Source organism: Peromyscus leucopus, chromosome 8b (genome assembly GCF_004664715.2).
Source record: "Peromyscus leucopus breed LL Stock chromosome 8b, UCI_PerLeu_2.1, whole genome shotgun sequence".
NCBI lineage: Eukaryota > Metazoa > Chordata > Mammalia > Rodentia > Cricetidae > Peromyscus > Peromyscus leucopus.
The window spans coordinates 46,870,674-46,896,564 of NC_051086.1; the positions used below are offsets into that span (position 1 = coordinate 46,870,674).

Below are 25,891 nucleotides of genomic sequence, written 5' to 3' on the forward strand. Positions count from 1 at the left end.
TGAGGATTCAGTAGAGGTAAGAAGTCTCTCTGGTGGCTGGCTCCTTTACTTCTCTGATCTTTCATCATTTACCCAAATATCTGACTCTGGGTTTTCATTATTAAGACCAATTAGAATTTGTGCTATAACCTCTCTTCCTTGAAATGTGTTCCTCTGTTTCCATCTTTTTGTCCTCTCCAAGGTCAACCTCTACCATCTGTTGAACACTTCAGTTCTCATGCCACAGGCCATTACATCCCTCAAATGCTCCCAAATAAAATTACTGTCTAAGCAGATGACTGTCTACCTATAACACTTTTGGGGTAAAAGAATTTCTTCTTGGCCTGCCTTGACCACCAGCCATCACGGAGCAGAGGTTAGTGTGGCCCATAGTCAGGACAGTGAAGTATGCACACTGCGGTCAAGTGGGCGGGTCTACAACAGCAGAAAGGAGGACTGTAACAAGCCCATGTGCACTGCAGAGCCAAGGGTGTCTCATAGGTGTGGTTTCTATGAGCAAAATCTGTGGATAGAGATGTTGCTCTTAGTCCACTGGGCAAAAAAGAGAAATAACAGCAGTGAAATGGTCACAACTCCCCAGGTAAGAGGAAGAGAACAAAAGGAGAATGGGCAGGCAGTGGGAAGTCTGTTGGCGGGGGGGATATAAAAGGTTTCTACTTCAATACCATAGAAGAAGAGCTAATGGAGGGCACAACACAGGCATGGGAGAAAGCTGCCCAAACACAGGCAGAAATATGAAAAATTGGGGAGAGGGCTGGTGAGATGGCTCAGTGGATAAGAACACAAACACGAGATTAAGGATTGAGTTCCCAGCAGCACACTGCTTTGGTGCTGGTAACTTCAATATGGAGAGATAGACACAGACAGATTCTGAGAACCTAATGGCCAGCTAATATCCAAAAAGCAAGCATGCCTTTAATCCCAGCACTTGGGAGGCAGAGCCAGGCGGATTTCTGTGAGTTCAAGGCCAGCCTGTTCTATCAGGACAGGTACCAAAAGTACACAGAAAAACCCTGTTTCGGAAAAAAAAAAAAAAAAAAAAAAAAAAAGAAAAAAAAGAAAAGAAAAACCACAAGTCCTTTGCTCAAAGAGCCTGGGAGTCTCCGGGAGGTTGTGAGGGTCAAGCCTACATGCTGAGAAGGTCCCCCTAGCATAAGCTGAGAATAGTGCAGGCCAGCTGAAGCAGCACCACCTCCCGGGAGACAGAAAACCCCAGGTAAGGAAGAGTCAGGACTATGTGGAGAACCCAACCATCTAGACATGTCTCAGAGGTCCCAACAAGCATGTGCATGTCATTGGCAAGATGTCCTGATGACAGGGATGTAGACTTGAGAAAACCAGAATCCATCAATAACCCCAAGGTTGACCTGAGCAACCAAGCGCTCAGCTGACAGCACCTGGGAAGGGTTTCTGGGCAGCTCAGAGAATGGGTCAGAAGCTGAGCTGTAGACATGGCGGTGGTATACCACAAACCTGAATGCCTGGCTTCCTGATCAGCTACTGGAGTTTCAAAGGTTCTGAAGAGAAACTATTGCTGGGACGTTACAAGCAGTTTTGGATACGATCCCACTGAGCATGTTTGTAACTCATGCTGTTACCACCAAATCACTTTGGAATACCAATTAATAAAGAATAGTTTTAAAATTGTTTTATAACTATCTCACTGTTAACCTTTCAGAGATGACTAACAAAATCTGCACTCATGGTGCAGATTTAATCCCAGCACTTGAGAGGCAGAGGCAGGAGGACCTCTTTGAGTTCAAGGCCAGCCTGGTCTACAAAGTGAGTTCTAGGCCAGCCAGAGTGATATAGTGAGACACTTTCTCAAAACAAGTAATTTCATTTTAAAATGGCACTTTGGTAAGTTGAAGTTAGGCTTCTTTAACTGTAGAATTTACTCTTCTCTGCTATTTCTCATCCATTCCAACCATTCATTGAGTTTCTTATTTGTCAAGTAAATAAAACCAGCTCTTGTAGCTAGAGGGGTGCACAGGCTAGGGAGACATTCAGATAAGTCAAAACACAAAATGCAATTAAAGTGTAATGGAGTTATACGATCTCAGAAGAGAGCAAATTGAAATCCAGAATAAGTTAAATCATGCCCTAATTTAGGAGTTTATGAAAAACAAGAACGAAATATTGATTGAAAGGGATCTTAATGTAAAAGGTTAACTAAACTACCCCAGAAATGGTTTTGTGCTACCACACGGGAATCCTTAGCATAATTTAAGAGTACCTTTAAGGTGTTTTCATATAACCCCTAATTTCACCAAATAACCCCCACATACTCAGCAGGTGCCTCTGCTGGCTTACTTTACAAAAGGTGTGATAGTAATGTTGCCCAAAAGCAACTGGGATGTTTTCTAGTACATCACCAATGACACAGCCAGAAAGCTCTCTTCAGCCACAAATGACTAAAAGTCAACACTGAGTTTTTACTATTGTACTAACCTACATTGGCATTTAGAAAGTAAGAATTCCATGTTCAATTATGACTGAGATTTCAATTTGAAAGAAAAGTTAAAAAGATAACAATAGGCCAGGCATGGTGGCGCACACCTTTAATCCCAGCACTTGGGAGGCAGAGGCAGGTAGATCTGTGAGTTTGAGGCCAGCCTGGGCTACACAGTGAGTTCCAGGATAGCCAGGGATACACAGAGAAACTCTGCCTCGAAAAACAAAACCAACCAACCAACCACCAAACAAACAAACAAAAAAGATAACAATGAAGGGTGACAATGAAAATCAGGACGATGGGTTTAGAGATGTGAATTTCTCTTTCTGTAAAGAGCAGTGGGGTTGAATGGCTGAATGCCCGCTCAGGTGCTTCTTCTAAAAGGTCCATGAGGACTTTTAAAATCATGATTAGAAGACAATGAAGACACCTGGAGTGCCACATTTAATGCATATGAGGACATTTTGGGGGGAAGTGGAATAACTGGAGGATACTGATGAAATGTGGAGAATACTGTAAATGCTGAAGTCAGGAAACACGCGCCCATGGAGTGACATGAGATGTAAATTAGCGTCAGGACCCAGGGTTTTAATCCGACAGCTGTCTGACAAGTGCCAAATGGAAAACCGACCTCAGACAACTGCCTACAGGCCGGAGAGCTTACGCTCAAGGATCTCTCATGGAGCGGTGCATGCATGTTGCAGTAACTCCTCACATGGGAACAGACAAACGCAGGCTGGAATTTTATTGTCTTTGAAGGTGCTGATATTCAACGGACTTAAATTTCACAAAGAGCTCCATATGACTCTCCCACAATTAATGGCTCTCTCTGAAACATGATGCCGTCAGTAGTGAAATAATTGTAAACACATCTGCAATTTCCAGGTGTTTCTTGAAACAATTTTGAGTTGACCCTCTTTGACTTTACCTTTAGAGTGCTAAAATACTAATATACTAATACTAATATACCCCTCCCCTTACAATTTAAAAATAACATAGCCTTCTCTGGTATGGCTACAACAGGCTAGCAGCTCAACCTATAAGCCGAGGCTCAGTGCCACACCTCTGCTCTCACAAATTACTGAGATACTTTGCCTGTTGTTTTTAATCAACATGAAATGGGGGGGGTCTATTATTTTGTTATAAATTTTTTTTTTCAGAATGCAGATCTTTCCCCTCTTTGGTACACGATAATATAAAAACAGCCTGTCTCATTTCAAAAGAGTAGAATTGGGGGTAGGCGCCCCAAGTCACCAATAGGGGCTGTTTAGTACAGTGTGTGGAAAAACTGTGCTAAGTTGAAAATCATCAGACTTTAGAGGAAAACCAAATGCCTAGTTCTTGTTGAAAGCTGGGCCTTCACTTGCTGAGGCCAGTCATGACAGACGCTTCCTCTGGTTAGGGCTCCGGCATGCCAACCCACCACAGCCCTAAAACAAGAGACCATGACTAGAAGCTGAAGATCTTGTCTTCTGATTTTCTGAGAATTAAAGTGTCACTGTGGGAACTGAGACAGGTTCCTTGAGACCAAGGAACAACTATAAAATACGAAACAAAACATAAAATCTTATTTCTGAAGGTCGTCAATATTGGTTCCCAGCAAGACTTCATTGAATGATACTCTTTCCATATACTTAATCATGACAGAAATAAAAAAAAGTTACTTTATAGTCCTTTCTTTTCCCACAAGGCCATGCAATCAGTGACACTCCTTCCAGCTCAGCTTCCCCACTAACAGTGATCCTTCAGGATCATATGATATCAACTACTTTCTAACACAAAGTCTATCTCCCCATCTCATTCCCCCTATTAAATATTTTTCATGGTAAATAGTAGCAATAATTAACACAAATCACATTCTTATTAATACCAGGCTCTTACCTCAGACCTATAGAGGACTTTAGACTCTTAGGTTCAGAACTGTGGTCCTGTATATAGCACCAACAGTAGGTTAATAGATAAGAACACAAATGAATTTATTCCTTTGTTTATTTAAGACAAGGCTCCATTACATAGGCCAGGCTGGCCTTGAGCTCACTCTACAGCCTGGGCTGGACTCACTCACTAACCTCCTCAGCTTCTCAGGGCTGGGGTCACAGGCCGTGTTAGCACCCCAGCTCTGCCTGAGCCCCCTTCCCAGCCTTCTGCATATGCACATGGGCATCCCACGGGGGAACAAATACCCAAAGGGCTGAGAATCTGGAGAGTGTGAACACCACCTCAGCAGAGGAGGAAGGGAGCAAACACTAGCGGGAAAGGAGAGGAAGCTGAAGAAAGATGGACCCTTAGGAGAAAATGGACGAGAGGATGGCTTGTGCCAAAATCTGGCCCCGTGTGCTGCCAGCTCCAGTGAGATTAGAACAGCTGGGGGAGGAGACCTGGGAGAACTGAGCTCCTCTGGGAGGCTCTGAGTTTAGGCAGGCAGGGAATTTCAGGAGCTCAAATGCTCGAGTGTGTGTATGTCTGTGTGTGTGTGTGTGTGTGTGTGTGTGTGTGTGTGTGTGTGTGTGTTGGGGGGTAATTCCTAGACCAAAGTGGTCACAAGCACCATATCCTGGCATTAAAAGTACTGAGTTCATTCTATCAACAGCCTTATCTATTTGCAGAGGAGAAAAATGCAGGTTCAGAAAGGTTATGTCAACAGCCCGAAGCCACAGAGCTAACAAGCAGCAGGTATAGGCTTGCTGCCAGGTGGCCTGGCTCTGACTGAGTCATCAGATGTCACTGAGCATCTCATGGACCAGGGACGCATGACCCTCTCAGCAATCACAGGCCCAGACAGTTCCGCCCTCACTGAGCTCACAGGCAAATGGAGAAGACAGCAGCAGCCATGAGCTCAAGCTTTTCGAGCTTATAAACTGAAGGAGAGTTGTAGTGCTTGACTTGAGGAAGGGCTGACCATGAAGTGGGGTGTGTGTCAGGGATGTCTCCTGAGGACCCCAGGGTGTTGATACTTTTGCTGATTTTTAAAAATGATCTCTTTACGTTTATTTTCTATGTGTTTTGCCTGCATGTATGTATGTGTACTGTGTGCATGCTTGGTGACCACAGATGTCAGAAGAGGGTGTGGGATCCACTGGAACTGGAGTTACACATGGTTGAGCTAGCTGCCATGTGGGTGCTGGGAGCTGAACTCAAATCCTCTGAGTGTTCTTAGCCACTGAGCCATCACCCCAGCCTGATTCAGTCTCATTTACTGTACGGACCCTTGCCAGGCATTTTCTTATTAATATATCTATAGCTTATCTTTTCACTATAACAGTAGGAATTGCCTGTATCCCACCCGAGTACTGTGCCTGGAAGAAAGAGGAGTTTGGGAAATGCCTGTTGAATGGATGACATGGAAGCTGTCACAGGCACAGGAGGTGAAGCATACAGTGGGGATTTTGTTTCTATCCACAGAGAACAGAGGGCGGTGCTTGTGTCAGGTGGTCACTTAAGCTTCCCAGTTTTGACCTGGCACACTGGGCAAACCCAGGTGCTTTGGTACACGAGGTCCTTCATGGTCTGGCCCTGCTGTGTCTTTTACCCACTCTCATAATACCTACCTACCTTGTACTTCAGGCTTCTACAGCAATGCCATGTTTTCAGCTTCCAGAACGTTCTTCCTGTATGTAAACAAAACTTCTCATCTCTAGTCTTCACCCACAACCTTCCCTCTGCCTCAGAAGCTGCCCTTACCTGTGCATACCTACAACAGCACACCTACTCAAATACACTGCCTGCTTCTCTTGAGCTCCCCTGGCCTGCCAGGTAGAAATGACCTCATTGATGGCTTCCTTTTTACACCTTAGGCATTTCTTGGCTTTTCCCATGCCAGCACATTTTATTGTTTTACTGCACATCCCCTGTAAAGAAGGAAATAATCTTTTTATCTCTAGCAAAAGCAATCAATAGCTACCTAAGAGCAGGTTGAGATCACAGCAGCCGACAATGTAATACTCCTACTAGTTAAAGACACCCTGACTTCCAGTCCTAGAAGTCACAGGCCAGTGAGAGGGAGGAGACCGATGCCTTCCCTCTCCCAATCATTCTAGCCTGTACCGAACAGAATAAAGGAAGTTCTGTGTGAGAAGAGTGCAGCCACATTTTCCTGCCTCTCAAAGGCACCACAAGGAAACTCTTAAAGCCTCGATGTTCACTGAGTGCTTACGAAGGGCCACTCTGAAGCACCTTGACTTTACTTAAGCCAGAGCCAAGGAGATGACTGGAGACTTGTAAGCAATTATTCCTCTCGTGGGAAAAACCATCAGACTTGGGGTTAGGGACTGTCTATAACTCTATGTTCAAATTTAACCACGTGCTTCCTAACATATGCTATTTAGCTATTAGGTTAGTCAGTCAATCAACAGCGAGCGAAATCATTGAGAGAATCCAGGCTCAGTAAATTCAGTTCCACACTCATTGACAATTCCATGAGCATTTTAATAACCGAGAGTCTGATCTTATGACATGTTTATGTTTTTAAGGTCAGGAGTTGTACTTAATCCCCATTACTTTAAATTAGTAGATGACACAAATAGCATTAGGTGAAGACCTTTTCTATCTTAACTACAACGAACTGTTTAAGGAGTCTGTACACAGCACTTGGTAATCCTTTGTATTCTGTCACCCAAGGGCAACGCATGCTTTGGTAAAAGCTCTAGGAGAACAACCATAATTTTACTCAGCTAATAGGAATGTTAGGACATTGGACAATGGTCAATGGTAGTTTTCTTTCTTAGGAGCAAAAAGATACGTACCTTCTCCTGTGGAAATCTCAGTCAGGGTAAGAGCTAAAATGGCCTGTTTTCTTAGCATTTCAACAGTTTACACAGATTTTAAGGTATAAACATACTCTAAGCATTTGGAAATTTTATTAACTATCCAAATTTCTCTTTGTTCCACTCTATCTCCACATTCCATCACTCAAATCCTTGGACTTTCTTTGTTCCCTGTGATCAGTGCTTCCGGGAGAAATCTGGCATAGGATCTGAAGGAAATGCCACAGTGAAAATTTCCTTAAGATTAATCACACAGGTAAGTAATTTCCCCTTCTTGCCAAACAATATTTTCTAAAACTTCTTAGAAAATTGGTAAGACAGGATTGAGTGGTCACAAAAATGTGAATCTTAAGACTGTCTTAAATCATTCATACTCACATTGTAAAGGTGAACAGCTTGCCCAACCCAGGCTGGGCAGCCTGGGCAGCCTGGGCATTCTGGGCTCTAGTACAAACCAGAAGCACCACAGATAATTCTCAAGGTAACCTGAGTGAAAGAGGCTCCACTGGCTATCCTCCTGCCTCCAACACAATTCCTATTCCCATCCACATCTGGGGGCCCAGCAGAGCAGTAAGCATCACGTCGAGACTCCATTTTCAAAGAATAAATATACACGGAGGCATCAAGGGCCTTTGCTTTGTGTTTTACATATTAAAACCTTAAAAGCCATGTCCACTAACGGAGTGTGGGGCAGTGATAAGGAGGCACAGTCTCCCAGCATCGGCCACACAGCTTGCCTCTCCATCAGCACCATCAGTCATCAGTAAAGCCAGAGTCAACCTCACAGAGAAAACAGCGAGGGGGATCTGTGGCTGAGAGCAGAGAACCACTGGCTAATGGGATTCAGAACAAACTGACAGGAAAGGGAAAACACAACCAAAGATCAAGAAAAGAAAGAAAGACATTCAAAAAGAACCTCAGCTTGACCTCTCCTGTGTGGGGCTGACAGAGAGATAGGCAGGAAGGAAACAAGCCACCAGAGGCAGATTTTATCACACACAAGCCAAGAATTCTTAACTCCAAAAGTCATATGGCTACCATTTGCCATCATATCTCAACTAAATGTCTGCCTTAAAAAAAAATATGTGTGCACATACGTGTGTGTGTGTGTGTGTGTGTGTGTGTATAAAAATATGTGTCCATGTGCATACATGTATGTTTGCTTGTACACAGATGCCTGCAGAGGCAAGAAGAAGGTATCAGATTCCCCTGGAGCTTCAGTTATAGGAGGTTGTGAGCTGGTCAACGTGAGTGCTGGGAAATGAACTCAGGTCCTCAGGAAGAGCAGCAAGCGCTCTTAGCTCTGAACTACTGAGCCATCGCTCTACCCAGCCCCCATATCTACGTTTTCATCAACCTTTCCAAAACTATACATATAATTCAATAACAGCTATCCCTTCAGTCACATATGAATAACAAGCATACAAGTGCACACACTTGAAATAAATATATACATACATTCGCACACATATTATAGTTTGCAAGCACAGTTGGGCATCCCTAATCCAAAAATCCAAAAACTGAAACTTTTTGAGTGCTAACAATGAAAACTCTGCACCCACTTGAGTAAAAATGTAAAATTTTAGGTAAAATTGTCTACAATTACCTTCAGACTAATAATATATAAATGTATATAAAACATTAATGAATTCATGTTTGACTTGTGCCCCTCCCCAAGATATCTTATTATATATACATGCAAACATAACAAAATCTGGAAAGATCTGAAGTTTCAAACACTTCTATAATCCCAAGCATTTCAGACAAGAGAGAACCCGTCCCCTGGTAAACCAAGGAAAAGCACATATGTCTTTCAATTCTCCAAGACCCAAAGTGGGGACAATTGGAAGACAGTGATTCTGGAAGCATGGAGGTTGTGGTCAAAACTGGAAAGCCTTTCTTGAAATAAAAGCAGCAACAGCTGACAGTGACAGCACTTGGTCTGGCTTAGGCATTGAGTGTTCTAATCTCCTTGATCACTCAAGATGGCTGGCTACCTGACTGCCTGCTGGGCAACTCACCTGCCACACTCAAAAGCATGCTGTGAGCTATCCTGGGGGCAGTGAGACTTGCTAATAAGAACGCTAGTCCGAAGGTGGTGACTAGACTGACACTCTGGCTGATAAGATGAAGCATTGAGGTGGGTCCACACGATCTAGTCCTAGTTTGGCCATTTTCAAAGGTGTCATCAACAACAACATCACTAAGCTTCATTTTATTTTTCTAAAACACAGAAGTAAAGTCACCTCAAGATTCTTCACAAGAAGCAAATAAAATAACAACCAGTTGATGAGGCTGCAAATGACTTTAAAAACCTATCTACGAACATCATGTTCAAATCATCATCTCTGCATCTGCTGGCAGGACTTCACCTGGAATGATATTGGCTATGAACGCCAGTGCCAAACTTATTCCACTTAGATCGATCATTCTAGACAGGAGAATCAAATGTAATTTAGGGGCTATTTAGGGTTATATAAATTCAGCAAAACAGACTGCATTTCAAATACACTTTCTTTTTGACGTTGTTCAGCAATGTTCATCATTTTCCTTATATATAAAACCGTACTTAGCTGGAGACTCTCCAACTATACTCAAAGATCCTCTCTGTGAAGCTGATGTGGCGCAGTGGCTTATCTGAGTAAGCCACAAGCTGGGACCTCCAGAGGCTGGATGACTGCAAGTTCAAAGTCAATGGACGTCTCATTGATTTGTCCTGCACAAACTATGTTAAACAAATCCTCCCACTGGCATTCCCTAACACAAGTCTTCTTCTGGAATACAACACTAAACTTTATGACTGCTTTTGTTCAACATGGAAGATGAAAGTGGATTGCTATTGCTTTGGGCAGACTGCACAGTCAAAACAAGAGACATCAGAGAAAGGGAAAATGCAAGGAGGCATTAGATATTAATCTCATATTCACCAAGAAAACAAACTTTTGCTTGGTTCTCCTTTCAGAGTTGAAAAGGCTACGAATTTTCTTTTGCTTTAACCACCCTATAATTCAGAGCTCTTTATCCAAAGCCCTTCCTTTTCGCCTCATTTCAGCCATGAAAGTCACTCAAGTATTGTTAGTATCAAACAAAAAACATGTTTCTTCATGACCCTATTTATTCACACCTCTTGATCTCTTTCATTTCCTTCATAAAAAATTGCCAACATCCACAGGTACACTAGATCCCAAAGATAACATTGCTTATCACACTTACCTTTCTAATTACAACCTACCACTCAGATCTGAGACTATTTATGTTTTATGTCTTTCTTGTAGTTTTCTCTAAAATAAAGTCTCTGAGAACATCAATGGTCTTCAAAAGACAAGCCCAAGTTATGAATTCACTCATCATTTATTTGATCTTTTAAAAGAGCCATTTCTTTGAAATCTTGTGAACATAGACTCAAATACAATCTAATTTGTATATGTTTAGAAAACTATTTGACACATAGCAAGTGCTAAATAAGGGCTACTATCTGTAATTATTATTGCACTCTTTCCCTGCTCATCTCCCTCTACGTGTCTTCAAAATGGCACTATACTGGCCTCCTCCTGTGCTATCAGCAGAGGTGAGAGATGGATGAAATATGTAAGTCCCAATCATTCATTTCAAGGGAGTTACCAGCACGCTAAAGGAGAGAATGCAAATGAATAATTATATTGCAACACCCAAAGGAACACCCAGATTCTCCAACAAGGAGAACTACGACCAACGGGTTGAAGATGTAAGGTGGCAGCTTAGGGCTTAACATGAGGAAAAGAGTTTGAATCTTCATGGTTGAGCACCTAGAGAGTCTTGGGAATCAATGTGCCACAGTAATCAAAAGACAATCTAAGCCGGGCGGTTGGGGCGCACGCCTTTAATCCCAGCACTAGGGAGGCAGAGGCAGGCGGATCTCTGTGAGTTCGAGCCAGCCTGGTCTACAAAGTGAGTTCCAGTAAAGGCTCCAAGCTACACAGAGAAACCCTGTCTCGAAAAACCAAAAAAAAAAAAAAAAAAAAAAAAAAAAGACAATCTACCAAGAACATTGTAAATAGAAATATAACACAATACACATCAAAACTTTACAACACCTCACTGTTAGCAAAGTAGTTAGCACATGTAAAAGGGTCTTTAAAAGGTATGTGTGTGCGTGTGTGAACCCTGTAACGATGCCCACAGTTACAAAGTTTTGAAGACAAAGCTGCAGGCGGCAAGGTAATGTAGGCTGCTGTCCAATGGGCATAGCAGCGAACAGGAAGCGCGGCAGAACGGTACTTCTACACTGTGCTGTGAACAAGTGAAGGCCTAAGGGGGTTATGAATAGTCAAACTCTTCACTTTTTGTGCAAATTGAGACACTTGAGAATCAACTGCTGTAGAATACTATTTTAACTAGGCAAAGATATGTTACACTTGTTTGTGCTGCAGAATATTACTTTAACTGCATAAGGTGTGTTACTTTTGTTTATGCTGCATTTATTTACAATGTAAGGATATGTTTAATTATGTAAAGATATGCTGCATCTGTTTCATCTTGCCTGTCTAAGGCACCTGATTGGTCTAATAAACAGCTGATTGATCTAATAAAGAGCTGAACAGCCAATAGCTAGGCAGAGAAAGGCTAGGCAGGGCTGGCAAGCAGAGAGAATAAATAGGAGAAATCTAGGCTCAAGAGGAAAAACAAAGAAGAATGACAGAGGAGGGGAGATGCCCAGGGCCAGCAGCCAGGTGATCCCCAGCGACAAAGAGACAGCAAGAAAGTAAGAAAAGGTAAAAAGCCCCAAGGCAAAAGGTAGATAAAGAGAAACAGGTTAATTTAAGTTAAAAGAGCTAGCCAGAAACATGCCTAAGCTAGGCTGAGCATTTAAAATTAAAACTAGAAAAACAACAACAAACCAAATTGTACCAGTCTTTTTCTTTCAGGCCCCAACCAGCTCCCAAATCATGACACAGAGACTTACTTATTGTTATTGAATGCTCGGCCTAGATATCCACTTACATGTAAAAAGAATCCTTATTTTAGCCTTTTTATTTAAAAAAAAAAAAATCTTTGAATACAACGACTCACTTTTAGGAACCTAACAACACAAGCAAGGAAGTGTGCAAGACTTAACTGCAAGAATTTTAGCTCATTACTGATAGCGGCGCAGACCTTTATTCCAGCACTCTGGGGCAGAGGCAGGCGGGTCTCTGGGAGTTGGAGGACAGCCTGATCCACATAGGAAGTTCCAGAACAGTTAGGGGTACATAGTGAGACCTTGCTTCAAAAAGGGGTGTATGTGTGACACTTCAGTCCAGCATTTGAGTCTCCAAAACATCAAATAAAGAGAAATTGTTTAAATAAAGCACACCCACATACAACAGTCATTCTCCACCATGTACTGAGGTGGAAGACTGTTCATGGTATAGTCTTAGAAAGTTTTTGTTCATATGAAAAAATACATACGGACCATATGTGATATATTAAAAATTTGTTACTTTTGCTTACATTTTGTCACTGATTCTCAATGAAACATTTCCTAAAAAAAAAAAAAAAAAAAAAAAAATTTAACTGTTGCCTTAAAAAAAAGATATCAACAGCAAAACAAAATGTTTTACAAATAGAATAGGAAATCATGCTTTCTACTCCAGAGGGCTGTTCAGAACTCCAGGAATATAAGATTATCTTAAGATCATAATTCCAAAGTTAAAGTTTTAACATATTTGGCTGGTGGCCTTTCCTAACAGCCATTGCGCTTCTAGAAACCTGTCATTTAAAGACAACGAGAACCATGTGCAGAGGGACATAAGAAGCAAACAGGATTGACAAGCTGTAGAAGCTGAGGTAGAGGCAGAAAGCAGAAGACCGTGTCATCGCTCAATTTACCATAGTAAATTGTAAACAAGTAAACTCACAGACATACACTTTTATCAACACAACCTCTCTGAAAAAGCCATGTACGGCAGCCCACCACTCATCTGCAGGGAATATATTCTGAGACTCTTACTGATGCCTAAGAATCTGACAGACTCCTATATACATCGTATTTATCCCCACACATATATACTTGTGATAAAGATTAATTTACAAATTAGGTACAGCAAAAGAGTAGCATCAGCAATATTGAAACAACATGTGATAAGCTATTTAAAATTTATTAATTGTTTATTTGTGGAATTTTCCAGTTAATACCTTCAAAGTAGTTGATTGTGGTTAACTGAAACACAAAAGGAAAACTCCAGAAGAGACTACTGTACACATAAAATGAATAAAATAAAGAAAATAATCCCAATTACAGCTTATTACATTAAATACTGAAAATAATTCTAATTTTTCTGACAACTTTTTTCGATTCTTAACTCACTCTACTCGAATTTATTTGGCTCTGTCCTCTCTCGAGAGCTGATCAGTCAAAGGCATCTGCAGCCTTCTGTCTTTCAGTTAAATTGAAAACACTTATGGCCTGCTTTCATCCTCTGAAGGCATGCCCACTTTAAAGCCACGCTTGGGTTTGAATGGCGTGTGTATACACACTACAGAACGTTCTAGTGCTTTGCTTTTACATGTCAGTGTCCGTGGTTCCTGCACACATCTCCTAAGTACCGCTCACTGCCTGTCACTCAGAAACTGAATCTCATTTTCTCTCCTTAAAACAAATGCAAGAATTGCTTCTCAAAGGTTTACTTTTTTCTTCTTTCACAAAGAGATCACAGAAGCAGGATGCAAAGAAGAAACAGGGCTAAATGAATAACAGCTCAAATATAGCACATAAAAATTAAAAATATGTGTGAGATGTTATTTGAATCTTTTTATAAATAGGGACAGATTTTTTTTTTCCCTCCCCTAGACCCTATGAGTAGCTGACACACTCTTTAACATGAACACTACCTTTCAAAAAAAAGAAATTATATCTTTACCTAACTGTTAACCCAAAACCCAGTTCAGGGCTGGAAAGACGGCTCAGCATTTAAGAGCACTGGCTGCGGAGAAGCCAGGTTGGGGTCACATCACCCACCTAGTAGCTCACAACCATCTGTAACTCCAGTTCCAGGAAATCTACTTCCCTCTTCTGGCCTCCATAGGCACTAGGCATGCAAGTGTGCACAGACATACATGCAGATAACAGTCATGTACATAAAATAAAAACAATTAGTTTAGTGCCTACTGGGTTTGTTCTTTCTTCTGCTAAAACTATTTAAGACTGCTGGTAAAATGGCCCTGTACTCCTTCGTTTCTGAATTTTATGAGACTGCCTACTAATAATGAAAACAAGACACCAATACTGCACTACTGAAAAAATACTACAGCTTGGAAGCTGGTAAAACCCTACTAACACTAGAATGCACAATGCTGAGACTCTCCACAAAGTTTGAAGTACTACAACACTTCCAAATGCAACCAGATCCCAGACAAACGGAAGAGGGCTCACAACAGATACAAGAAGCCTGTCTGTTGGCATGTGCTCATTGAGCACACCCCACCACAGCACTGAAGAGGGCTGGCAGGGCCCAGTGACACATGGAGAAGAATGTGACAAAATGTCCCAGGAACGAGGGGAGCAAAGTGAGCGGGTGCAGGACTGGAAAACAAAGTGAGAAGGAAAAATCAGCATGGGGCAGACACTGCAATTGCTTCTTACCAAAAGAACCCCGTCATGAATTCTGTGGCCTTCCTCAGTGTTCTTAAAACTCATATAGAACCTAACCCATCCCTTGTAGCAAATATGCAGGGATGGACCCGGAAGTCCCAAGAGGCTAAACTTCAGTCCTGTAATACAGCTTCTAACACCTCAGTGGGGCCCAGTTCCTAACAGTTTCTGCCTAACTGACCGCCATTCCCTCTTTCTTACAGACACCCCCTTGTGAAGACTAAAAGGGTTGTTTTTTTGTGTGTGTGTGCGCACATGCACATTCATGGCAGTTAGAGGTCAACCTCAGGTGCTGCTCACCGGCCTGGAACTTGCTACATAGACTAGGCTGGCCAGCCACCTAGCTCCAGGGATCTGTCTGGCTCTGTCTCCCTAGCACCGGGATTACAAGCCTGCCATCATAATTTGCTCTTTTCACAGGTTCAGGGGATCAAACACGGGGGATCCTCTTGCAAGCGCTTTACCAACTGAACTATCTCTCCCACCCTTAAGAGAGTGTATTCATTAAAAAAAAATTAAATCCTTGAGCTAACATTTTTGGAGGGCAAGGGGTAGGAAATGTGGGTGAGAAAGCGGCTCCCAGTCAAAGTAACATTTTTTAAAATCACGTTTTAATTATGAGTGTGTATGTCCCTCAGTGACTGTGCAGGAGTCAGTTCTCTCGTTCCACCATTATGTCTTGGTGACTGAACTCAGGTCATCAGGATTGGCAGCTAGCAGCCTTATCCACCGAGCCAGAATCTCACTGGCTCACAGCTTTTTATATTTTATAATATTCCGAAATTTATAAACATCCTGATACCTTTTAGCTGTTTTTATTTTCAATTTTCACACATTTATATTAAACATTTTCTTTAATTTATATAATTTAAACAGAAGACAATAAGCATACGTGCAGCTCCTAATTTACAAAAGGGAGGCTAGAAACTGACAGGTGCCCCTGGCCTGTCCTTTCAGCTTGGACCTGCTACTACACGCAGGCAATGAGAACCCAGGGAGACACGGACTCCAAGTGGAGCCACGTCAGGGAAAGGATCACAAACGGCCTCACTATAGCCGGCATTTCCGTTCTTCTCGTTTTGAGAACCACTGCAGCCTCTCTAGGGCTGGCCTGGCTACAAAATTGTTCTCGTCACAAGCAGCAGGCCAGTGTGTGCAGTATCACACACCTTTAGTCCAAGCACTCCAGAAGCAGAGGCAAGCAGATCTCTGTGAGGTCTACACAGTGAGTTCCAGGTTAGCAGGACTACATAGTGAGGACTCTGTCTCAAAAGCAACAATAATAAGAAACCTTATTTGAAACAAATAACATCTTCCAAACAGCGGACAATACACTATGGAAGCACATGATTTTAAGCATTATCAAGTTACATCCCCAGATTTTACAGACTAGCTTCTTCTACATGGTGTCCTATGAACATTCAAGCTGGCTCCCGATGGTAACTTGGATTCCTACTTGAAAACTGTGCCAACTCCTCCTGGGTGTTCTGGTGATGAGACAGTTTTCCTTAAGTTTTAGCCAAGGCTTTTTCGCTATAGTATCTTATGAAAAAACCACAACGTCAGGACACACCACAGTGGCCAAGCAAAGGAAAAAACTATTTCAGAGAATCATCTGGGTGCTTAAAATAGCAAGAAGAAAAATGATCCGTTAGAAATAGTTAGCAATTAATGCTATGATATAATCTGGCTGTACATACCATGTGAACAGTGGTGCTGAACTCCTGGATTGTTTGTTTGTTTGTTTGTTTTTTAAAGCTGGATATGTTCCTTTAAAATATTCTGGGGCTGGAGAGATGGCTAAGAAGTTAAGAGCATATGCTGCTCTTCCAGAGGACCTGAGTTCAGTTCCTAGAACCCAGGTTAGGCAGATTACAACCACCTGTAACTCTAGCTCCTCAAGCTGTGACAATTTTGCCTTCCCTAGACACTTGTACTCACATGCAAATAGTCACATGCAGACACACAGACCTACACATACTTTAAACTAATAAACATTAAATATTTAAAAATTTGCATTTTGCATGGTGGTGACTTAAAATGCAGACGCTGTGCACAATGGCATATTGCTATAATACTAGCACTTGAAAGGCAGTGGTAGGAGGATCCTGCATAGTGTGTTTAAATCCCCCTTCGGTGACATAGCCAGACCTTGTAAAACATAGACAAACAAATAAAATAAAAAGAAATAAAACTACACCGACAGCATATAACCATGATGAACTCAAGGAAATGTACCTGCAATAAAGAGAACACAAAGTTCTGGCAGTTTTCAATGCTTTTTAACCCAAAGAATCCCAGCCACTTCAAGGACACATTCTGTTGCACTCTGAAAACCATTTGCCTCAAAAATCAAACCAAACCAAACAGAGATCTCCACAGGCCACCTCTGTGGGTTCAGGGTGCTCCTCCAGCAGGGCACAGGATCTGAGGAGTTCTTCACACACAAGGCACAACCAGCCAGCAAGTGGCAAGAGCGTCACCTGCTCAGGGAGAACTGACCTGGTTGATGGAGTTGGCAGCACAGGAGGCGAGGCCCGTTCCAAGGGAAGTAAGCAGGAAGCAGGGCCAGTCGAAGGGGCCCGGAGCCAGCGCGAAGCCTGCTGAAGTGGTGCTCACGACGAGGGCTGCAACACAGCGACAGACATGCTGGTCAGCTGGGCTTTCCAGGCTACGGCACAGCGCACAGGAGCGGTCGGTCTCCCCCACACACCCGACGACGACCCTACAAACCCCGGTGGATGGCCTAACATCTAAAAATAAGGCACAGCGCACAGGAGCGGTCGGTCTCCCACACACACCCGAAGACGATCCTACAAACCCCGGTGGTTGTCCTAACATCTAAAAAATCCACATTCCAGGCCAGCCATATGGCTCTGTGGGAAAAAGCTCCTGCCACCAAGCCTGATGACCTGAATTCAAACCTAAGGACCTACATGGTAGGAAGAACTAACTCCTGTAAGTTGTCCTCTGACAGCCACATACACACCAGGGTACACATATATACACACATACATGTGCACACACACACACACACACACAAATCAAAATGTAATAATTTTTAAAAATCTGAATTTTTCTGATTTTAAAATTCTATGTATAGATTATATAAAAATATTTTCTTTTAAATTCCATTAGACTCAGGGGTAAGAAAATAAAACAAGCTTTCCAAATTCATTATTCAGTTATTCATTCAACAAATATTATGGACTACCAACTTGTGAGCAATACTGTGCCAATGCTGGCAACTATTACAGATAAAGCTGTGCTCAGTGTCCTGAGTGCAGGGAGAGCCGCAGGACACCTTTAGTAACTGAACAACAACTGCCAGCAGCAAACAGAGAGGGAGGGCTTGAACTCTGCAGTCAGCTCCAGACAACAGTAATGGAGGCCTCGCCTGAACAGAGGAACTTCCTGGGGCCAGAATGGCATAGAACATGGTTCTCAACCCGTGGATCAGGACCCTGGATCAGGACCCCTTGGCGGGGGGGTGGGGGGTAGGCGGGGAGATGTCGAACACCCCTTTCACATGGTCGCCTAAGAGCATCGGAAGACACAGAAATTTACAGTACGATTTGTAACAGCAGCAAAATTACAGTTATGAAGTGGCAATGACGTAATGTTATGGTTAGGGGTCACCACAACATGAGGAACTGCATTAAAGAGTCGCACAATGAAAAGGTTGAGGACCACCAGAATAGAGGAAGATGGTGGTAGCCTCACAGCCACCAACGGGTACAAAACAAAGCCACATAACTCCCGCTAACTCTGAGGCTGCTGCCCCTGGGGAGCCCTGGTGTGTCTTCTTTGGGTTTACAGAAGCTGACAGGGCAAAAACAGAGTCTATGAGGGGCATGGAGGTGAGCAGTAAGAACTCCCCAGAAAATCCTTCCGCGTTTATGAGACAGTCAGGAAAGCTTCAAGACAGCACTGCCCTAGCCTTTGGGAGGGAGTGGAGAAGGGGAGAGCGTGATGGGTGTGCAACACCACAGGGGGATGGGAATGCTGTGTGCTCTCCGTGGACAATCTGCTTCAAACCAGCAGCTTTCAACGCTAAAACCATGAAGGAACTTGAGGGAACACGCTGAGGTACATGTGCATATTCAGCCACAGGCGGTCTTCCTTACCTTCCCAGTTGCTCTCTCTACCCCTCCCGCTGCCGCCCTTTTCCGGAGCTAGGCTTTCTCATTTGACCTGGGGCTCACCATTCAGCTAGCAAGCAAGCCAAGATCTTCCTGTCTCTTCCTCCCAGCGCGAGGACCGCAGGCATGCACCTTCACAACCTTCTTCACGGGTGCCGGGGATCCACGCTCAGGCCCTCCTGTGCTCATGCAGCACATATCCATCCCCTCAGCCTGGTTTCTAGGATTTCTAATTTTCTTTAGCTGTGCTCCATGTCAATTTGAAAGGGGAAAACTGGTGCATGTGTAAGAATACTGTCGACATTAGTCAGTACCTGAGATAATCAACTTAAGAAAGGGTTCATTTACCCTCATAATCATGGAGATTTCAGTCCATGATCAGTTTCCCACTGCTCTGGGGCTTGAGACTGCACCTCACGGCCAGAATACAAGGAAGAGAGATGAAGAGCTGTGTTCCCACAAGTTTCTTCAGGGGCATAAACAGGTTGCCTCTCTTACAATCAAACTGCTTTCATCCATACAGTCAACATAATTGGTGACTCTACTTTGGTGTAAGGCTTAAACTTTAAACCAAAAATAAACTACTCACAAACAAGAGTAGTTAAATGAAAATCCATTAGAACGTTTATGGTGATATTTTATTTGTACTGAAATGTGATTTTAATTTATGTAATAATAAAGTTGCCCTGGGTCAGAGCTATTAGAGCCATACAAGAGCGTGATGGTTAGAAGAGCTAGGTAGATTTCTGTGTGTTCAGGGATACAGCCAGTATTGGAGACATACGCCTTTAAGACTGGAGGCGGTACTTAAGGCAGTGACGAGGCAGTCATGTGGTTGGTTTACAACCAATGAGAAGCAAACAGAAAGACTATTTAAAGACAGACAAACAGAAGAAGCTCTCTCTCGGAAGCTAGGAGCACTGCAGGAGGTAAGATTTTATCTCTGACTCTGACCTTCGGCTTTTCTTTTACATTGGCTCTGTGTTTCTTATTTTAATAGACAATTGTTACATCTACAAACGTTATCAACATACAACTAATAAACTCTAGAAACACCAAAAACAGAAGAAATTTAGGAATCCGTAAATGTACAGTACGACCTTTTATACTGTGCATGCAGCACAAGACTGGAATCCCAACATTTGGGAGGCCTGAGGCAAGAGAACCAAAGCTGGTTAGTAGTCAGTCTGGACTAAAGGAAGCCCCTGTCTCAAAATGAAACAACAACCTAAGTCAGTTACCATCGCTGCCATGGCTGACCAAGTGCTATAACCAATAAAGTGTCAAAAACAAAAAAAGCCTGAAGACCGCCTGAGCTAAAAGGGTAGACAATTAGAAGAAAACTCCACAGGGCAGTGGCGGCACACAACTTCAATCCCGGCACTCAGGAGGCAGAGGCAGATGGACTTCTGAGTTCAAGGTCAGCCTGGTCTACAGAGCGAGTTCCAGGACAGCAAAGGCTACACAGAGAAACCCTGTCCTGGGGGGGGGGAAGAGAGAGAGAGAGAGAGAGAGAGAGAGAGAGAGAGAGAGAGAGAGAGAGAGAGAGGAGAGAGAAGAAAAAGAAAACTTAATCAGAGAAAGAAGTATCATAGTCTTTTTCATTCATCCCACTATTTGACTGGGAAACCACAGAAAAAATTTCAGATTTCTGACTCACAGGTCTAGCCAATAAGCTGAGAAGACATAGAAAATGGTTTGAAAAAAAAAAAAAAAACTAACAAAGGAAATGGGAAAGGTTTTAGAAAAAAGTAACAATGATAAGTTTACAGAGTGGGCTTAAGTTTAGAATGTACGAACTATAAACGCTGACACACAGAAAAGTGACAGCAACCACTCACTATTGTGGCAGAATTTGGGATTTGTAAGACCTTCCTAGAAAGGATCACAAGCCAACAAAGAATGCATTTACTGACTCCATCAAAGCAATTAATTGAAGGAAAAAGGAATAGAGAGTTGATTAATTGTACAAGCAACACTGAGCAGAGCAATGTCCTTATACAACGCAGCTGCAATTAAACTTCACATTGATTTCCTGGGATTCATTACATGGAATCATTTTGCAACACCAGGATCTCATTAAAAGTGAATGTAATATATTCTTTCATTAATAACTCTTGAAATTATATTTTACTTGGTAATCTCAGATTCTGTCCCTTCACAAATAAACATAAAATCAATGCTGCCAACCAAGCATGGCCCATTCAATCCAGGCCCAGAGGTGCTGCACGGCAAGCCAGTGCCTGCCAGAGCCTGAGAGTAATATCCCCGCTCCCTGGAGCTTGACCCAGCCTTGCTCCGGAGTGGGTGGTCAGCCAGAGAACTCCATGCTTCCCCTTTAAGAGCGAGCAGCAGCTCCACTCAGCTGCCACCCGGATACATGGCACCACTGAGGCCCAACTACAGCCCCATGAGTCAGTCTGTTCTGAACCAGCCACCAGACTAGCCTAAATGTGGCCCGGGCATCCTGTTTCTAGGCTCATCACTCACAGGTTCACTTGTCTGCCTGCCTCCTCCAGGGGAAAGTTTCAATTTCTGTTCCCTATAATCTTCAAAATGTTTCCTCTTGTTAGACTTACAAGCACACCCTGACTGGCCTCAGGAAACAAACACCTTGCTCCAACTTGCCCCGAGAACCACCTGCTGAAGCCTTCCAGGTGACTTCTGGAGTGGTACAGGTTGGAGGACATTCTACCAACAACCACTGAACCTGGACCCTGAGCTCCAAATGAAGATGATGGTCCTGACCAACAGACACCCTGATTTCAGCCCACGGAGACCCTGGCAGAGAACCTACTACATAAGGTCTGAACGGATCCCATTTAGAAAAACGGTGAAATAATAACTCTGTCTCGAGCAGTTAAGATGTGGCAAAGACAGTGCTTAGTGCAGCAGCAGCAGCAGCAGCAGCAGCAGTATCAGCAGAGAGCAGAGGGAAATATACTCGGGGACCACTTACAGGCCACTGCAGCCTGCAAGGTGGCAGACTCAAAAGTCTGGGCCAGGTGGCAGCCATGTCCACAGCTCTCAGGGCTTCATTTCTGCAGTGTGAGCAGTTAGAGGAGGTACAGGAGAGAAACAAAACTCCTGAGCTCAAAGAATGACAAAATGTTAAGAAGGGAAATTAGAAAATGTTAAAAGTTAAAAGGGAGTCAATGAGTCTGACCTCTCTCGGAGAATGCTACCCCAAATTGGGTGACAAAAAGCAAACTTCTCCCGCCTGACCCCTCGGGGCTCTGAGAGCTCTGCTACAGTAACCTCACACATCCTGTCCACAGCGACCTCCCTGACACCCCTACCTATCGATGCAGTCCCTGTCTCTGCAACAATACTGGGGCATTTCTACTTTCCTGGTACAAAGCTCCAATTATGCACAAGTAACCGTGCCCCAGTCTCTCCTCCTCTCAGCGAAGTATCCGTGGTAACCAAGCACGCTCGGGCTCCTGTTACTGTTGATGCTGAGGACACTTTGTGGAGGCACAAAGGGTTTCACTTCATCAAAAGCACTCAGCACAATGACAGTGAATATCAAGGGCTTAATTAAGTGGTGCTTTGGTAACTATTAAAATGAGCTCCCTAGAATTCCAGAGCAGCACTCCTCAGGCCTCTTAGCTTGGACTTCACATACTAAAGCATCATGTAAAGGGAATGAAGGAAACGCACCAGCCAAACTCTGCTTACGGGGTGGGGGTAAAGAAATAGGGCAAACAATTTACAATACCAGAGTCAAAGTGTCTTCACATGTATTCAAGCACCACAACCACTGGGTTTCAACAGTGGCATGTGGCCACCCCATAGACAAGGTAAGAAATAAGACTTCCGCTTATAGTTTTATTCTCAGTCTCTCTCTCTCTTTGTCTGTCTTTGTGTCTCTGTCTGTCTCTCCTGCCTGGGAACAGAACCCAGGGCCTCACATGCTTACTAAGCACAATCCCAATTCTTTCTTTTACAACTGGCATTTTGCACATCTTAAAGTGAATCTATCAGTATAAGAGTACATGAATTTCACTTAGAAATAACTGTCTTCAATGATATTTGTATATAATACTTATGCATATATTCCCGTACAGCGACACTTTCCACACAAGGAAGGAGGGAGAAGCCTGCTTTACATAAGCTGCAAAGGGAGCTCTGGGAGTATGAGAGAGCGGTTGGTTTTATAAACAGGGAGCCGTGCAAGCAATTGGGGGATCAGCAGGAATCATATGGCCATGTATTTAGTTCTCTGCTTTATGGAAAATTCTCCAGTAAGTGCTCCAAAGATTCATTTTCACAAAGATGGAAGTCTCACTAAATGCAGGAAAGACACCCACACACTTGACTAGCACATTACAAAATCATAAGCAGGCAGTCAAGCTTTAAGACCCCATTCCCTTTAGGGGGTTCACAAGAAGTTCCACTGACGTGAGGAGTTTTAAAGGGTCACGGAGGAGAAACCCTAATACCGGAAGTGCATGTCAGGAGCCCCATGCACACACTGTTAGCTGCGAAAGAGGCAGTTTGATCTGTTGCTGGAAACGGACACTTTCAAGACTTTTGAGGCAGATTTTGCCAGCATCCCTAATTCCAGCCTCATAGGATATTTTCTAGAGGAGCTATTAACCCCTGGGAAGCTTTTCCCTTTTCTGATATACAAGAGGCATCCTTAGAAACTCAGATTTCATCAAAATGTTTAGAGGCTTTCTAGTCTGAGACTCTCTGGTCTCTGAACACATGCATAACCAATGCATGTCCTTTCCTTTCTCAGACTGTCAACTGGACCACACAGCTCACAGTCCACCCCGGTCATCTGCATACTGATTCCACACAAGCTCTGCCTCTTGATAAGAATTAAGTGAAAAGCCAAATGGTGACGAGCAACTCTGGACCACTGCTGATTCTGACACACTATCTGGTAGGAAGATTAAAGCCATTAGCTAAAGGGCACTTGGACATTTTCTACAGACTTCAACTTGCCCATGGATCTAACACATCTAATTGTCACTGATGGTAGACACTGTGCAACATCATAAGCCAAACTCCACAAACCTAAGCTGTGTTCTCATGAAGGTGCTTTAAGGAGAACCTGAGAGCAGGTAGCTAATGAGTTTGTGTGTGTGTCCCTGGGCAATGGTATGATGTTTGAGTAGTAGATCTGAAAGTCCACTGTGATAGAACTTAATTCAGAGTCAGGAGGTTGTCTCTTCTGGTTTGCTAGTGAGGCTGTGTCTTTCACTAAGTAGCTGTTCTTTCCACAGCCATGTCTGTCTTTGTTTCTACTAACACCCTGTGCTTCAACTGGTTGACTTTCTAATTTAAGTGAGGATTTTAGGCTTCCCGGCTGGCAGCCTTCTTTGAACTTCCTGGTACAGTCTTCTCATCAGCATCTTTATCAAAGGAGTAATAATTCCTGGGGATATTGTTAAATCTTGATGAGAAGTCAACTGATGAGAGACGGGGTATCAATCAGAAGTAACGAATTATCTACATCCCTTTGGGTGAAAAGAAAAAATGTTTCACAGAGATTTAAAATAACAGCTGCAGAACTTGCTAGGTCTCTCTCCACCCCTTTTCCTCTCCTATATACTTAATGACTACGTCTGGTCTGAAAGACCTAGGACCAAATTAAACCTCTTACCTTCAAATGTACTGAGTAATACTGCTGCCGGGATGAAATGTTTCAGTATGGTTACCAAGGCAATTCACCAAGGAGCATTTGGTTTGCATTTAGATTTAGCATTCTGCAAAGGGCAATCAAGTGTCCCTCAGCCCTCATGAAAATAGAAGTAAGAGCTGTTTATACACTAAGCTAATGCCACCAACAAGTGAGACCGCCCAGATAATTCTTTCAATTACCATTTTTCTTTGAACCTGAGGCCTTTTCTGCTTTGATACCCTATTTGTAGGCTTTTTTCCCCTCTCTTTTCAATAAAGAACTGTTTTTCCACAATATATTTCCTATACTCAATAACTTTACAACTTTCTTCTTTTCCTTTGAGATGTAATGGTCAGATACTTAACAACCTTTTCATAAAATGACCCTCTAAAGCCAAAGCTCAGGCATGCAGGTTAAACTTCAGACAAGTGGAGGCATGGCTCCCGAAGAGTTTGCAAGAGGGAATTGTTAGTCAGGCAGGTTCCGCTTAAACAGTGACACTTCTAACTGGTCAGTGTGACCACCTAGAGCCAAGCATTGAAAAGGACAGGACTGAGTACTTCCCTCCATCTGACGACCGCCTCAGCACCGGCTCGGGGCTCCTTCTCTCCAGGCCCAGCTCCACACACACTTAGCCGTTTCAGGGCTCTCGGTGAGCAGCTGTCATTCACTCCTCGGGATGAAGCGGCAGCGATGATGCAGTGATGCTAACTAACTGCATCATCACTCTAGGCAGCCGGCACGGCTTTCCAACGAGAACAATCTCCAGCATGCTGATGATGAACGCTTGGAAGAATGTCCTCACGGACAACTGTCTTTAAGTAAACCTGGATACCAAGAGTTGCTGGCCAAGCCTAATGGGATTCATTGGTAATATTTATGGTTATTACTTACCAAGTAAAAAAGAGGATTCTTAACTGAAGAATGATCATCATTTAGAATAAATCAAAGTCTGAGGATTCTGTGAGCTCAAAGGGCAGAGTTTTCACAAATGTGATGAACATTTAAGAGGAACGAAGTGGGACATCCTCAATACTCAAGAGATACACTGAGTAGAAAAACGTGTCAGACTATAGACAGACCGAGACACAGTGCCAGCAGCAGGCAAACTAAGGACCAAGAAACACAGCGGCCTAAGATCTCTAGGTTAGACACAGTGTTCCTTAGCTGCCCCTAAGCACTAAACCACTACAGTACAGTAAAAGACAGCCATGGACCACATCACAGACCTCAGACAAAAACAGATCACATGTGCAATGGTAGGCCCACAAGATGCTATCACCTAGT

General features: G+C 43.2%; 1 protein-coding gene across 1 annotated transcript in view; it reads right to left on the reverse strand.

Annotated features, from left to right (window-relative positions):
- Window positions 1-25,891, reverse strand: part of LOC114693111 (protoheme IX farnesyltransferase, mitochondrial) — a 118,058-nt gene that overhangs the window by 70,150 nt on the left and 22,017 nt on the right. The window contains exon 4 of the mRNA XM_028869340.2: window positions 17,330-17,454. Within this exon, the coding sequence (XP_028725173.1) occupies window positions 17,330-17,454 (125 nt within the window). The remainder of the gene's footprint in view (window positions 1-17,329; window positions 17,455-25,891) is intronic.